The sequence below is a fragment of the Pholcus phalangioides genome, unplaced genomic scaffold (genome assembly GCF_987345545.1).
Source record: "Pholcus phalangioides strain wild (caught in Gottingen) unplaced genomic scaffold, Ppha-v1.0 ptg000039l_1, whole genome shotgun sequence".
NCBI lineage: Eukaryota > Metazoa > Arthropoda > Arachnida > Araneae > Pholcidae > Pholcus > Pholcus phalangioides.
In genome coordinates this window covers 31,130,561-31,148,797 of record NW_028301625.1, presented here as the reverse complement: position 1 = coordinate 31,148,797, position 18,237 = coordinate 31,130,561, and the positions used below count along the sequence as shown (strand labels likewise).

General features: G+C 35.5%; 1 protein-coding gene across 2 annotated transcripts in view; it reads right to left on the bottom strand.

The window, feature by feature from the left end:
* The window catches only part of CenG1A (Centaurin gamma 1A), a 248,044-nt gene that overhangs the window by 148,518 nt on the left and 81,289 nt on the right, over positions 1-18,237 (bottom strand). Inside the window, exon 1 of one of the 2 annotated variants that reach the window (XM_089253934.1) lies at positions 1,672-2,471. The exons of the other annotated variant lie outside the window; for it this stretch is intronic. Within the exon in view, the coding sequence (XP_089110060.1) occupies positions 1,672-1,777 (106 nt within the window). The 5' untranslated portion in view covers positions 1,778-2,471. Of the gene's footprint in view, positions 1-1,671; positions 2,472-18,237 lie in introns of those variants that run through there. 2 annotated transcript variants of the gene reach the window in all.

Here is an 18,237-nt window from a genome sequence, read left to right as displayed (position 1 = left end):
GTGCACACAACTTGATTACTTTCGAACAATAATTCATCGGCGTGTATTGTAAGGGCGTTAACGCAACACGCCAAGCTTTTACGTACCAAACAGAGCCTGACAGTATCGTAGCGATGCGCTTGGCTTAAGAGCAAACGGAAGCACGACTAAATAAAGAAAAAAAATAACTGGATTTCGTAAACTCACTGTAAATCCAGCTTTCGAATCTGATTCGTACATCGCCTAAAAATAGACATGAAACAAAAATTCGGACACAACATAATGCCCAGCTTGAAAACTAAAATAACAAAGCTGTTCATCTTTCTTTTACGGCGCGGTACCCCACGTCGATGCGATACTAGCCTAAAGTGCCAAAGGATGTTTAGAGGTGTCGTGAGTTCGATACCCGGTCGTCCTGTCAGAAACTTTCCTGACACAGAGGTGCAACAGAAACGGCGACATGACCATCGAAAAAGATTGCTCCCACAGGGAGTCCCACACCAACCTCTCGGTGAATATAAAAAAAAAAGACTGCTATTCGGAATCTGCAATAAATTGTAGGTCCCGGTTCAATTAGTCCTCGTGCGTAGAAAATGACCGTGGTGCGACAAAAATGATCAATGACCAATGTTGATCTCGGAAAAGTTATACTAAATTATTACGTATATAATTCATTGCTAAAATAAAAGTTATGTTCAATGAGACCGACCAAGATAGGATAATTATTTTCCAATACAAAGAGAACCAAGTTTCTTTAATAGAATACTTTAGAGTTTGAAGTTTGTTCCAAGCACTATCACACCATACTTCTCATTCAAATTAAACCTGTAGTATATAATTTACCAATAAAGTTGAGCAAAACAAAAAAAAAATTCACCATTCTATAAGCATTTGCACTAGTGTTATATTATATTTATTCACGAATTTAGTGAGATTGAAATGTAAAAAACACAAAATAAGTCTAAAATGTGTAATCAAATAATGACAACACAATCGCATAATAAAAAACACGGTAAAAAGAAACTTTTCGAATAAAAGCGCTACTTCACGATTTATAACACAATAACAGTGTTTCTCAAAGTGTGCGTCACGGCTCCTTAGGACGTCACTAACCTTTGCTAGGGGCATCGTGGCAAACTAGAGATTTTGGTTTGTGTGGCTATTTACGATTTGAAGTGGCGCTCTTTTATAAGTGAAAACATCTACTATTCTGGGAAACCGCAGATGAACCATGAATTAGGCACGGGTGACAAGTTTTTGAGAACCCTCTACAATAATACATGCCCAATCCAGCGCTATATATAATTAAACCAGCTCACACAATTGTAGTTTTTATTAAGTCTCTGGCAGAAACCATCGGTTAGGCTTACGAATTGCATAGTTCAAGTACAGCCCAATTATATTTTTCTAGTTTGTGTAGGGTATGAATTGCGTAAATATTTGTAACAGAGGGTCTAGTTTTTGTACCGTATTTAAGCCGCACATTAATTAATATATATTATATCCATTATGCTATATTTTACCTGCGCAGCTAAATGTGTGGGTATTAACTCAACAATTCAAATCAATACTGCATTTAGAAGACGGAATTAGATTTAAATACAACAACGTTTGAAAAGAAAAATCTAATGTGCGCATACACACTTCCGAAGATGTATATTAGAAAAATACAAATTTACACGCTTAGCTTACCTGAAAGTGCTCTAAATTGTCGTTTCCAACTGGTCCGCTTTTTCTTCAACCGAAAAGAAGACCGACGCCGGAATGCGAATGCTAACAACGGCATCTTCACGTGCATCACCGCTGACTATCACGCAACACACTATACACAAAACTGTTACTAAACACACTTATCATACAATACTAACTGATACCGAGCGTAGTAAAGCAGGTGTTTATGTCAACCCTTCTATTAATACGCCGGATATGTACGACATGGTGGAGGGGGAAGCTGACGTATATTAAAGGTACTTAATATCATCACGACACTGAAATACAACTACTATATGACTCGAAAACACGCGAAAGATGAACATGCACTGTGCGATGATGCACCCACGAGTACTATGATATTTATCCCGATCCGTTAACAGGGGTGACAGTCGATCATATTCACTTTAATAATAACCATTTAGAGAATTGAAAGAAAAATTGATGCAACTGAGTATAAAATCATTCAGACGTATCTAACGTATTTAACCCCTGAAGAGAATTTTTTTTTCACTTGGTGCAGTGCGATTACTACTGAACAGCATAATGATACAGCAACCAACATTCATTCGAAACAGAAGTTCAGCGGTAACCAAGTCACGCAAGAATAGTTTGAACCCTACGACGATTACCACTACGAGAAAAATATCATTTTAATCTTGTTTTTCTCGTGCAAGAAATGTACAACGAAGGCACAGCTGACGACTGGTACGCGCGTTTAACACGCGGTAGTAACTCGCGCGTCACAGTTGATATGAGTTCCAAGCACACCGAATAAAAACAGAGAAACCGAACGATTTTTTCCTCTACGGATGTTAGAGATGACTGGCGCGATAAACGAGAACCAAAAAAGCGCCAAAACGAACGCCACATACAAGCATATTTGAATGACACAATGTAAATATTATCTCTTAAATCAGTTCTCAAATTATTTTTGTGATTACTCATATTTTTTTATCAAGTTATTTACACCATGATATTTCTCCGCGTCGCAAAAATAGTATTTTTACAGATAAAAACACAATTCACGTAAACATAAATTCGTAAAAAAAATAGAAAATGTATCGCATAATTTTGTTTAAAGGGGCTGGTCCGATTAATTATTAATCCGGTTGAATTCTAATTTTATTTTAGTTGAGCTAATCGACTTGATCAGTCCAATTGAAATTTGCGTAAGTTCAATTAAAATTTGAAGTTAACAAATTAACTTGATTAATTTAACAAAAACCGATTATATTACACATATTTTATACAAAATTGGACATTTTAACATTTTATTTATGCATGTACGTACTACGTACTCTACTTATACTTAGATAATAAGTGTAAATATATAATAATGAGACCGCAGTCGGTCAGGAGACAATTACTTAGCTCAGCGATTCTAAATCTGTGCTACATGTGCCCTTACTAGGAGCTCCGTGGCCACTTTAGGGAAAATAAAATGAATAATTAAATTTGATAAATAATAAACAGGGGTTCCATCATAGAAATTATATATTGAAAAAGGCTCCGCGAGTCAGAAAGTTTGAGAACTGCTAGCTTAGATGATGCATAAAAAGATGCGTCAATATAGTATCATTTTTGTCGTATTGGTCAGCAAAAATAGTTACAGTAGTTGGTAGTCAAATTTTAGAATTTTCACGTGTCTTTCAATTCTAATGCTAGTTTTGTGACAGACCAATTCGTACTCTTGAATTCGATTAAATTTCTTGCGATGGAGATAGACACGAGATTCAAAGGAGACTAGTGATTTCGGATACGATAAATTTTTAGAAGCCGGCCAAACATTATAGTAATTTTCATATCCGGGACGCATCGCTCCCCCCATCGAATATCATATAGGGGCGCGCGAAACCACCCAAATATTTTCCTATAGTTTTCCAAGGAAAGCAAGCAGCAGTATGAAGAATGGAAGTTTCAAAATGAGTGACCTAAAATAACTAATTTTTAAACGTTAAAGAAATTCTATGACTTAACGGATAGTTTAGCATATATATACTCTTTCAATATATTCGTGTATTTGTTTACATTTAGCAAATAGGTGCGTGAAATGAAAAAAAAAAAATTTCATAGCACCAATTATTAGTATATAATTACCAACAATACGTTTGGTAAAAATTAAATTGATCAGTTCATTAATAAACACTAAGAGTTTTATATAACTCAGTTTAAAAAATTTCAATTGATTCTCTCCCCTAATTAATTAAATTTTAAGAAAAAAAACCGAAACTTCGATGATGAGGCGTGACAGTGTAAATTCAAACTGTTCCGATGGCGAAAACAAGTTTTAAAATGCTAAATGATCACATAAAGCGTTATCTATTATGTTTATTTCATTTATATTTAGCATATAGCCAAAATCACAGTTTCCCAAAGTGGGCAATATCGACCCCTGGGGGGGGGGCGATGGAAAGGTTCAAGGGGGCGGTAGAACCTTTGGATTTAGTATAGGATCTTATGGGTTAGCTTGAGTTGGGGGGGGGGGTGATGGAACAAAAAGTTTGGGCAACTATGAACTAGATAATAATTTATGTAGGGGTGCGACAAATCACCTTGGCGGCTAGAAAGATAGTATAGGCACCTAAACTTTTCTGTACGTAATTGGTAAATTAGTCTAAGAATAACACAAACTTTTCTGATTTCATGACAACGCGTCTCCCAACATGGAAAAGGGGTAATTTAGTCTCGAAAAAGTTGAATAAATATTACTCGGGACAGGTTTTTTTTTTTACAATAAACCATGCTTGGCTCCTAAGCCTAAGAAATCTGTCTGGAGCCTTAATTTTTTTTCCGATTTATCAAGCCACGGTTTATGTAATGCTCGCACGTAGGATGTTAAGTCTCAGATAAAAAAAGAATCAAATCAAAATTGAAATCAAGACACAGGATTTCATAGACCCAGCTGATTTAAAAATCACTAGACTAGTACTCATACACACACACTACCATCATATTAATAAAATACTTACACTGGTAGCTATCCAGCGTTTATATGTTATTTGCCTGAGGGGCGGAGGTGAAGAGGGGACGGTGCAACCGGTTCATCTACAATTAAGTATGTAAATGGCACATTCAAGGTCCATGATCAACGTAGTTTAATTCGTCAGTTTCAAAAATATAAAAAAATGTAATTTTTTTTCATTCTCAAATCAGTTCATTAATCTTTTTTGTGCGTGTGTCCCCTACTTCATTGTACTGGTAGCATCCTTTTTTGTAATTTTCAAAGTCTTACATTTATATATTGAAGAACTTGGAGCATGAACTTGGATCAGAGTCATGCATGATAAGCAATATTTCTTCGTTGTTCATGATCTGTATCATAGATGGAGAGGTCGATCACATTCGATCATTGTCCTTTTTACTTCCCACTTGGCATATAGTAAAAGCTTTGGAACATCTGAAATTGGAATCAATCAATCAATGACACTACCAAATTGGTGTTACAGACATCCTCCAATTTTTTTAACAGTATTTTCATACAACATTTTAAACGTCATTCATGGATGATCTGCTTTAATGTGTCACACTGGCTTTGGGTCAATCAATTACTCTTCGACATAAATAAAGTGAACACACAATAACATAGAACCACACGATGGAGTACATATTCGCTTAACTGCCTCAATCGAATCAGATGAGACTATAGATTGTATCTACGGGACAAAAACACAAAGAAAAAAAGCATAATATCCCCCTACCCTACTGACAAACACATGCTAGTCAAATTTAAAAAAAAAGAAGCATGGCTATCTTTTCTATGTTTCACAGGCAAAAACTCGGGATGTATGCCAAGCGTAACAATGCTACGGCACGTGCAGTCTTCTGTGAGTCATAAAGTTGGTGAGATGAAACACACACACAACTTTTACCTACGATACTTTTACTCCAACCAGACTTTCGTGGGCTGAAGGAAAAAAAGTCTAGCGACTCAGAAGTAGGGTTGAGCTTTGCTTGCCCATACGTTTATCCGCCCGTTCGTCTGCTTCAAAAGACAAACCAGAGTTAGTGGGAGCCTACAAAATGGGAGACGACGTCCCGGATGATTAGGTTGAATCATCGAAGGGTTGGGAAGCTTTAAAAAAGTTGCGAGCACCGACGCGCGCGAAGCAAACAAATGATTGAACCCGTCGCGTAATCAGAACTGCACCTACTATTGACACCCCCAAATTTAAATCGGTAGCAACTCTGGTAGGGTATTTAAGGGGGTTACGGAGTGAATTGGTGGAGAAAAATGTTCCCAGGGACGACGGTTTCTAATGATGTAAGTGCATACATACATATTATAGTGTAGCTCTCAGATGAATCATTAATCTGATATTTAAATTCATTTCTTTAAAACAGCAAGCCATCAACAAGTTCTTCTCGTATCGTAGGGGAATGTCATATTTCAATCACGTAGTTAAATTATCGAGCATGCGTTGCATTAAGGTTTTTCATGTGTGGGCATCACACTTACACCGGGGGTTCTCAAACTGTGCGCATGGAGTGGCGGCCCGACAAAAGTTTTCGAAGAGCTTCTTTGTTAAACCGCTCTGGGGAGCCGCGGGTGGGAAAAGTTTGAGAACCTCTGACTTACACACATAATAAGATACTGTGTTATAACTTTTAATAAAAAATATGTTAAAAAGTTTATTTCTCTATTCATATTATATATAAATTATTATTAATAGATTCAATAAAACATTCATTTACGTACTGTGCTTTCTTCAAATTCTAGTGAAATTTTTAGAGAGAACTTATAATGTCATGTACTACTGATATATATGTATATATATTTTACAATTTTGAAAATCATGATAATCTTCTCATTAAGCTCAACTTACATTTGCTATCGCACTCGTTAATAGTACAGCTTTTGAAAAGAGAAATTAAAAAAGTGTCCCTTTATTGAATATATTTTATAGTACGTCGAAAACCTACTGAAAATTCAAAGCCATTAATCCCATAAACGCATAAAGTAATATCTACTGTATCTTTTTGGAGTAGCTACTACAATAAAGTTCATGCGCAGGGTTTTTTTTAGACATTTTCTTAAAACGATGGCGTATTCACGTTGATGCTGTGCAACGAATAAAAGAGAAGCAACAATTGACACGGTATATCGGTTATTAAAAAAAAAAATACGCGGAAAATTTTTAGGATTTACGTAAGGAAGGTAGAGTGAGCGCATGCAATCTGATAAGTTAAATTTAGTATCCAATTAATCGAAACAACGAGGACACTAAACGAACCAAAGCAGAATCGTTCTGTAAGGAAGTTACGGTTCGTGGTCAGAAAATAGACAATCCCGAACAAGCATATTGCTAATGCAGGTGGTATGCGATAACTGCTGATCTGAATCACAAACCACTGTTTCTTTAACAACATCCCGCAACACTAGGTTCCGGGTATAAAGCCATAAAGTAAAAACAACTGTTTCTGATCACTAGACGCTTATAGCCATAAGCTGACACCCACACTCATTGAGAACCTGCGGCAAGCAAAAAAAAAGGGAAGGAGAAAAAAAAACATCTGTTTCCATGATTTATTTTCCCTCCCGAAAAAAAATATAACGAAATACGATATGTTGATGAAAGAACCAGTTTTAAATACATTATGAATATTTGTTAAAAGTACAGCAGCACAAAATGCAAAAAAAAACCACTTTTAGCACCTCAAAAATAATCATGTTAGATCTCTTCAAAAAAGTAGATCCTCTTCCAAAAATCATACTTCTGAAAATATCAATATAAGTTGAACATTCAAAAATTGGAAGCTCATATCGAAATGGTTTTGCAAATGTAATGGCCAGAAAAGTTGAAATATCACTAAACAACAATGAAACTGCGTCCGACATGAAAATATACAATTCCGAATGAATATGACCTGCTGAACACGAACATCACCATGAAAAAGTTTTAATGGCTGGTTTTGGAGATACTGCCATGTTAAAAGTTAAAAAAAAAGTGCTTAAAGAAACGGTATAATCATATATAAAGGGATTTCCGTTAATATGTTTCTCTTGATTAATGACGGTTTTTAAGCGCTCATTTCTTTTCAAAAACCTTCATTTTATTGTAATCATTCAGACGTTTATTATTTGATCCTTTTCTTATCGGAGCCCTTTTCTGTCAGTGGTAGACACTCAAAACACTAAAGTCCTATAGAAATAATGATAGTTACTGCTGATACTAACATATTCATTGCTGTTTTTGAAAGTGAATAAAATTATTTTATAATTTAAGTTTACTTACTTGCCATGAATATTCTCGTATTCATGTGCGGTTTTCGCTCATACCTTTCACAAATTAGTAATAACGTACCAAAATGTTCCTTTGTACCCAGGAACAGTAATATGTACTTACTTTTTATCTTTAGCTCGCTTTCATTGAAAAAACAACCTTAATTATAACTTTAAAAGTTCTCAAGTTTTAAAAAGTCTAATTTTGAAAGTTCTATGACCTCGCACTTCTTAGATATATAAAATACAGCATTTTTCAAGTTACGCAGTAAATTAAAAATTGAAATAAAAAAATAACTTGAAAAGCATGTATATAGGCATATGAATGGCATATAGCCGAACGGAATGAAATTTTGTAGTAATATTTATCATATGAAAAAGAACAAAAAAAAAAGAACTCCGGATAAAAATTACTTATATTTCGTTTTCGTCGAAAAAAAACTTGGAAAATTTAAAAACAAAGACACGCAAAAAAACACATTCTATCTCACACACACATCCTCAAACAATAATAGAATCTAACCACAGAGATGTTCCACGCTATAAACGATAATGTGGATAATATCCATGAGTAGCAACACATGCCTCTACTCCTCATGCATTTTAATAATCCCCCCGAAAGGGTTCAGAGAAGGAACTGGGGGCTAACGACGGGGCTACAAAGAACGTACAAAAACTCCATGGTATTCGGATCGAAAGAGCTTACTAGTCATTTCATACGAAAGACAGTGTTATCTGCACTTGAAGATTCGGCTGCACGAGCAGAGTTGTGCGAGGGAAAACTTTGCCCGCATCACAAATCTCTTTGTACCGCATCACCCCGAGAAAAAGTGTCATTTAGAATCTTGTAAAGAGTGGTAAAGACCCAAGCTGAGCTGGATGGCCAGCGCTGCGCCCAATCGTCAGATAATGTGTAACCTCCAGGACGGGACGAATTCGTTGTAAGCTAGGCCTACTACTAGCCATTGTGATTTCCATGTGGTAATGGGTACGCAGTGTCAGATTTCTGTAGATTTCGATAGAGATCATACTGACTAGCATTTCGATATGTAACACGGAGGATCTCTGAGTATAGTGTAGTCTAATTATGACGCTGTATTCAGACCCTCCAATGCAAAATGCTCATCTCGATTATCTCTGTCGGAATCTGTAGAAATCTGATGCTGCGTACCCTTCGGGACATCCTGTACATGAACATCGGTACATGCATCGCCGACTCAACATCCAGACGGCCTAATTATGCCCACCCAGCGTTATCCGAAAAAATAATTTTTAAGAGTAATTTTACTCCTTTCGTTAATAACGATATAGCTAATTCATAGATCCTCCAACGATATAGCTAAATCCAACGGAATTTTGTAACGATTAATTGTCGCTTTTTTAATCAAAAATTGGTTATAACATAATATAAAAGCAAAATCGCTAATTAACTTAACTACAATTAACGATTATACTGAATCCAACGGAAATTTTGTAACGATTAATTATCGTTATCACTAATCGTTGATTAATCAAATACTGGATTTAATTGGGTTGCTGTGTTTTTGAAGTGTATGACATCCATATTTGTTGTGGGAATCATTTTCTCAGCCCCTTTGTTGGGCGTTGTTTTTGTATAAATGTTACCGCTAAAGTGCAGAAATCAGTTATTCTACAGATTATCTAGGTATCATTTGATACCTAGATAATATACCACTTAATATGCAGATTAGCTAGGTAATGTGCGCATTAACGGCTTTCGAACTTTAGCGGTAACATAAATACAACAGCACAACAGGCAAAATGCCCATCGAGGTGGCTGAGAAAAATAATCCATAACAAATATGGATGTCATATACTTCAAAATTACAGCAAGCATAGTAAAAAGGCAATTACAAAAACTAGAAACTGTATATATACACGATAAAACATTATACAATGCCCATAAATCGGTACATAATAAAAGTGAAATTTTTATTTAATAATTAATTAAGGATGATTAATGAATATACTGAATCCAAAGGAGTTTTTTTGAGGATTTATTATTGTTAATACTAATTGTTAACTAGTTATTACATAATAAAAGCGAAATCATTAATTATTCGTTAATTGACTAATTAACGATAACACTAAATCCAACGGAATTTTTGAACGATTAATCGTCGTTTTTCTATTAGTCAATTATTTATGACATAATAAAATCAAATTTAATTGATTATTTACGAGTTATTAACGATGTCGCAGCGGATCGTGTATGAATCAATGTAATATGTTTAATTTTATGAGAAATATCATTAGTTGTCAACAAAATACATAATAGATCTTCATGTGATCAGGGCCGTCTTAAGAGCATCATGGGCCCCCCCCGGGATAAGTGGTTTTTCTGAGGCTCTACCTTGTAAATTCTAGAAACTTTCAACCGGATCTCATTATTGTGAGGCCCCCTCTTCTCCTGAGGCGCCCGGGTGGGCTCATGCGTTAAAACAGCACTGCATGCGATAGCTCTATGATGTCAACTGATCGTGCAGGCGGACGTTCCAGCGTGCGGTACACTATAAACACCACCAGCCAGAATCACGCGGGATCGTCTCGCTTTCTGCAACTGCCGCGGTTTAAGCGATAAACGGTACACTACGGATGTACCCTAATGCCGGCTTTAAAACAATTACCTGAAATATGAAGGCGTATTTTCACTCCTCAATTAAATTCGTAGTAGCAAAATTGAATTTTTATACATGAATCAAGCATATAACATACATACGTATTTTCGAAAAAAAGTCCACCTATGTTATGCCAAGTTTAAACTTTCACGAAGACATACATTAGGCCCGTGATACTCATGCTACTAAGTAACACGAAAGCATGCCACTTTCGAGCATATGCAACTAATGAAATAATTGGTAACATTCACGGGCCTTAATTTTATGCTTTTCAAGGATAATGTCCTCTATATTTATTTTATTTTTGGAAATCCGCATTAGGCCGGTATTACACTATAAAAGTTTGGTAAAAGTCCTTTTATAAAACATGAAAAATGCAGCCAATAAGGTCAACGGTTACATTTTCTAGAATGTAACCGATAACCTTATTGGTTAGATTTTTCAAGTTTTATAAAAGGGATTTTATCAAACTTTTATAGTGTAATACCGGCCTTAGTAAAATTTCTTCCAGTTGCCGGATTTTTATTTAATTTCCCAGAAAATAAGCGAAAAAAAAAGCAAAGAGAATATAAAATAAAGTGTTCTTGAAGTACGTGTAAGGCCGGAATTACACTATAAAAGGTTTGTAAAAGTGCTTTTATAAAACTTGAAAAATACAACCAATAAGCTGATCGGTTACATTCGAGCATATGCAACCGATCAGTTTATTGGCCGGATTCTTCAAGTTTTATAAAAGCACTTTTACAAAACTTTTATAGTGTAATACTGGCCTAAGAAGGGAATATAGTCCGTCGTCTTGCGTATAAACTTTGCGCAGGCAGCATCATGGATGCCCGATCCCTTTATGGGCGAAGTGTGAGGTTTTCTGCCTAGCTAGAAAAAATCGACCATCCTACCAATTGATATACATATTTCGATGTAACAGCAATTGATTTTACTATCATGAGGCCTCAGGACCGTACCCGGATGAGCCCGTGTGTAAGACAGTTCTGACTATGTGCAAGAAGAAAATCTAATAAGTTTAGACCACGTGTCAATTTTACGATTGGAGGTAATATTAGAGCTCTATATTACCTTCATCGATTCCTCTACTGTATGTAGAAAATATACAAGGTGGGCAAAAAGTTCGTAGAAACTTTAAAAATGAATAAAAACCGGAAAAATAACCGAAATAGAAAACGGTTTGCAGGGTTAGCATCGCTAGGTCGAGGGAATATTTTTAAGACAGAAAAAATAACAAAAAATAGCCGATAGGTGGCGCTGGTACGAGCGACTTCTGTGGAAATATGCAAATGAGACGGTTATAAGAACTTGCGCTCCTAATCCGCTGTTCACCAGTTCAACCAGTTCACCGTTGTAAACCGTGTATGTGGACCTGCTGCACTCTGCCATTGCTGGATTTGTGACTCGCCTGCAATGTGTTATCCCCTGTGGTGGTGGCGGTCATGTGTAACACATACTGCTGTAATAAACGATTTGGAGGCATTCTGTTCGTTATTTGCGTATCTTTTCTTTGACTTGTGTACGTCAGCGCCGCTTATCGGCAGTTTTTAGGGGGTTTTTTTTTCCTGTCTTGAAAAATTTCCGTGACATAGCGATGCTAACCCTGCAAACCGTTTTTTATTTCGGTTATTTTTCCGGATTTTATGAATTTTTAAAGTTTCTACGAACTTTTTGCCCACCCTGTATATACGTTTTTTAAAAAAAATGAAATTGTGAAATTTCGAAAATCATTAAAGAAATGGCAGAACTATTGAAGCGATAACTTTTAAATTCGGATTTAAAAAATAAATAACTAAAATAAACGGACCATATATACACACCACGGTCCAATCATCAAACTAAGACAGGGGCATGGCAAGCGCTCATCACAGAAACTACTGACCTAATTCTTCAAAAGATTCTTTTCTTTTATCATTCCATTCAATAATAAAAAGGTCAAACGGGTTCAACGCTATTATACTTCGTATACAGTAACTCATTCAACTTCTGGTGAGAAGAAACAAAAATCAAACGATTGAGACAAAAGACGAGTTAAACTTTCCTGTACAACATCATAAACGTTTGAACAAATGAAAAAAAATCTCAACAACGATTCACACAACTAATGAATTTTTTTATTCATAACTAACTACATTATCAAAAAAAAACTATGAATCGGAAATACCTAAGTTAAAGGTGTAAAAATGATTGAACGAAAGAAATAGTTTTACATCGATAAAATCGGTCGGATTAGCTTTTAGGGATTCGAAAAACATCTAAAACAGTTTATAGAATAAAATACATTAAAAAAAAGTTTTTTTTTGACAAAATATCACGTTTTACGTATTTTATATCGTATAAAATCCCCACTTGAATTCTCCTACTCGATCAATAGCTCAAAAAAATCTCTTTCATTTATAAATTCTCATCTTACATATCTCGGCGTTATATTCTAAGCAAACTTTTGAAATTGAAATTGAAAATGGCTTATTAAGAAAAAAAAAGGAGAAAAAAAAACATAATATATATAAATACAGTATTCTACTCAAGGGATCACTTGATCCGTCCAGAGTATACAAACATAAATTTTTCTGTGGTGGCAAACAATTTCATATACTAACAAGTACTAAACAAAATACAAGTATCAGATAGACAAATATTTCAAAGGCCTATGTGACACAACACTGTATACTGGGGGCCGAGAAGTACCTTCCTATTGTAGTAAAATATTAATATAATTGATAATTAGTTTTTTGAAAGCTCTTAATTCATTTTCATATTTTATTTCATTTGGCAGGTTATTAAAATATAATGGAGCCAAATATATGAATTGCTTTTGGGTTAATGTTTTTTTAAGTTGTATAATATTATATTGAAAACCTCGACGGAGACGTGTGTTTGTTGGGCATTGCTTGATTTCAAACCAAGTAGGATTTTTATAAATAAACATTAGACTTCGGTATATATACAATTTTTCAATATTAAATCTATAGTCTGATTTATAATTATAGGCAGATGGTGTAGGGTTACGAGAGGAAATAATATTTATAGTTTTTTTCAGAGCACTTATTAAAACATTTAAATTGGACTCATAATCACCTCCCCAAACACATATAGCATACTGAATAAGTGAGTAGAGTAGAACCAAGCAAAATAAAGTGTATGAATAAATTGAGGAGATATAATATTTTTTAAGCAATATAAACGAACATTCATGTATTTTATTTTGTTACTAAGTTCAGTTGCATGAGAGTTCCATTTCAAATTTTTGTTTATAGTGACTCCTAAATATTTATACTCTTCAGTTTCCGAGACAATCGGACAAAAACATTGGTCATCAGAACATCCCAACTCATGGCATCGAATTATAAGTGTTTCAATATTTCTATTATTTAATTGAAAATTTATGTATTTAGTTTTGTTGAGATTCAAGGTTAACTTATTATGCCTCAACCAAGTGTTAATTTTTGTTAAATCTTCTTCAGTATCAGATTTTAGCATGGTATACGGTTGTTCTGACAAAACAATAGCTGTGTCATCGGCATAGCTAATCAAATCACCATGTAGATCCAGGTTATTGATATCATTAACAAAGATTAGAAATAAAATTGGTCCAAGAACAGAATTAACTTTATTCACGACTATTGGTCTTTCTTGGTTTCAGCTGAAGTTAGTTTTATATGGTTTTCAACTTCAGCGTGCAAATGTGAGCCGATCTAACCTTAAAAAAAGTCTCGCCAAACAGAGCAACAGACCCTCCACAACAGTACACAATCAATCATTACACTTCACTCACACAGTTTGGAATATATCATCAATTTCTTTACCTGCCGGTCCTGGGGCGACCGATAAATAGAACCTTGATTTCCCACTCAACTCTATCGGTTGGAAATTGCCGTATGGTGATATATAACCGGAGTTGGTGTGCGGTAATGTAGTTTGGAATATAAGATGGCAGCACTATCTTCACACACAACATGAATGAATGAACGCCAGGGTCTCTGCCACCGGACTTATCCCGTTGCCGAGATCTCTTCCAGCCCAGAGATCTCGGCAACTTCACACACAACAGTAAGCATACACAATGTCAGGTATACCCCACTTCCAGTGCAACTAAATTACTCCTAAAAAGTTGTACAGTGGCCATTATGACGATAAACTATAGGATTGTGCTCGGTTTAGGTTAGCAGAAATAGTTTCTATGTATATCTCCGTATTTAAACACTAACTTGATATCCAACCTCTCAATACTCATCGACTTATTTCCCGATTATATATGCTTTTCGAGATTCCCCATAGCCATTTAAATAACATTGACACTTCTGGTATTTTATCTAAACCTTCTTATTTTTACAACAGACTTAACTGAAATAACTTCACAACCAACCTCTTTTATCGGTTCCACTATGATTGTTGAATTATTAAACAATCTAAAACACAATATCTGTATCAATGCATTCTCTTATATATGCATCGGCCAACATCATTGGAAAAATATAAGATGAACTCACGAGGGTCAATCAAACGGGGTCATACAAGTTACTTAAGTGGTACTGTTCAACTAAATAATACAACTGTAGAAGGTTTTTTTTTGTTATGAAAGAAGCTTTTTTTTTCCCCTAATATGTAAATGAAAATATAGTAGTTTTACTATAAGGATTCGTTATTTTATTACAGTAGTTCTTCCTGTTTACTCTCTTTAGTTAATCTGCATAATAACGCCATTTCACCCACTATTTTATCAGATATTCAACTGAAAATAGTTTAGTTGAAACTGTGGCAATCCACAATGCCTCTTCGTTTACTACTATGTCAGCGAATTTTATTAACAGCTATGCAAAGCTACCAAAAGTTATGCAATTCCCCGGAAATGTCTTCCTCAAATGCTGTAATTGATTGACGACGTTTGAAGATGACAACTATCGAACTCGAAATTTTGCCTCATCGATCTGAAAATGTCATAAAAACGTTGTGAATACGGTTTGACGTATAAGAATCACAAAACAATGTGATATGGATAGCCATCATCCGTATATGGCATAACATCCCAAGTTATTGACCGGAGTCACAATGGAATAATAGAGTTAGCTCATCTCACGTAAATCATCATTGAAAATTGAACGGCCAAGTTATAAAAACGAATGTAACACTCTATTCGAAACTGCATGAACGATTGGAAATGTTGGGTGGAGTCCTAGTATAGAAAAAAAGGTTAGGAAAGTACTGCCTTTTGATGACAAGCATAAAAATACTCCCCTTGAAACAGCGGTAAAAAGACGCCCTGAAAGGTAAAAAAAAAAGGTAAATGACTGATATTACGTGTTAAGAACACGAAACCCATTCAAACTATACAAAAAAAAAATTCACGTACCCACCCTTTAGTAAAAACGTTCTTAAAAAAACACTTTCAAGACTTGAATATGCTTCAGCAATCAAATTGTAGGATTTTTTTCCCTTGTTCTGTCTGAAATATTATGAGATAAAAGGGAGATATGTGCTACTGTATCTATAAGCCAATCATTCAGGTTAATGCACGCCCCACAGTTCCAGAACAAACCATTCACGTGAGCTGAAACATGAAGCATCCGCGAGTGGGTGCGCTTAGCTTCAGAGTTCTCCCTTTCATCTTATAGGCGTAGTGTAGTTTTCTTTCCACGTCACATCCGTGAAAAGTTATTGAAGTACATAGGCTTCAGGGAGGAGGAACACTACCGTTAAAAATAAGAGAGGGCGTAAAAAGTGATAAACATGAAATAGTAGAAAGAACAATTCCACAGAATGTGAGCAACTTCCCAATAATCTTAACATTGAAAAAAGAAGAGGGCAGTTCTACGCAATAGGTGATTCTACAGCTACAACCATACTAAAATATACCAAAATCTATGGAGAACGAGTCAGTAGTATTTTCTTTGGTCTAGCAACTTCGCGCGGAAAAATTTAAAATCAAGTATTTCAAAATTGAAGATGTGATAAAACATTCACTACATCGAAAAGCCTTTGTACTTTGCCTTCAGTGGGTTAACAAGCAAAATAAAAACAAATGTCGACTCAACACAGCTGTCAGCTATACAGAAGAAAAAACCATTCATGCTATTCATGCATCTAATGAATCGATTGAGTAACTAACATTAACATGAATGGGACCGCGATTTAACGTCCAGTTGACTTCAACTAAACCGATCCATTGCAATATACGTCAAGGAAAACAGAGGTAACGCTAAACGAAAACGAGGAAATTCCCCGAAACTCCGAAAGAAGCAATCGACGAATTTGTACAGACAACAGCTGGTATAGCAACTTTTTATTCCCGTATTCACCAAATGCCAGTTACGGCAAATTAAACTTAAAATCAACTTCCTTTCGTGAAGCACATTATAGTATACGAGAACTACGTGTACATTGAAAGCTTGAAAACCACAAACCCTCCCCATTAGTTTAATCTATCTTCTGGCAGTAAAATACAGCACATATGGAATACTGCTCTGGGCTCGAATATACTGGTAATGCATCTGATAATGTAAATTAATATACAATAAAAGAGATTCGCCTATATCAGTTCATCAGCAGTGTGCTAATAAATTTCACAAGAAAACAGTTTTAGTGATCAGTGCATCAATTTTCTAACAGTTCCGAAATCCACAGCGATCTTAGCACATGGCCGGGTGTGATAATGAGACTGGGTACTATGTTTTTCGAGAGTAAAAAATACGTAAATTGTGTAGGCAAATAGCTCCAGCTAGGTAGGGGGGCTGTGGCACATCACTTTGTCGGGGCATGCAGCTTTTAAGGCGGGTCTGCCGAAACCAAGTTCGATGATCGATATATAAATTATATTCGATCAAAAAAAAACCTTTTTTTTATAGGCTTACACATTAATGAAAAAAATATGCATTAATGAGTTTTTCCTTAATACATCTAAACTGAGTATCTTGCGATTTGGTTCTTCCCTATCCTATCGTACGCATGAGTAAACATAGTAGAAATGATAATCCGAAAGTCATAGTAATTTAGTACAGCCGGAAAAAGTAGGCAGTTAATAGTGAGTTGAACGCATAGTCTCACAGGGGAAAAAGCCTAGCAAGAAACGCTGTTTAAATTGTGAAATGAAAATAGAAGAGGTGTGGTATAAAAAGACACCTTGTCACCTGGACAGGGTTAACAGATCCCTGAATGACAAAAAACCCGCGAACTGAACTTGGAATACGAATGCCTAAATATTCGATGACGAAACGGTAGGCAGCCAATTTAGAATGTTGAACATCATCACTTATCAAATAAACTACTGTTTGTTATTTTCTTAACTTTTTACCCTTCATGATATTTTCTTTTTTGCCTTTGATATTTGCCTTTTTTTTTTCATACTCACCGAAGGGTTGGTGCGCTAATCCCTCGGTGTGGAATTCCCTGCGACAGCAATCTTTTTTTCTTTGGTCATGTTGCCGTTTCTGTTGTACTCCGCGTCAGGAAAGTCTGACAAGGACGAACCAGGTATCGAACTCGCAACACCTTTAAACACCCTTTGGTACTATAGGAGAGTATCTTATCGACCTGGCCTACCGCGTCCTTGTTTCTTTGACTAGAATAATTACCAAAATATTTTCTTAAGAATTTCAACGACCTGGGGAAATTTACGACTCTCATTAATTCCATAGGCGGATTTGACTTGGAAGTCTGGGGGGGGGGCAAGGTCATTATTCCTGGGGG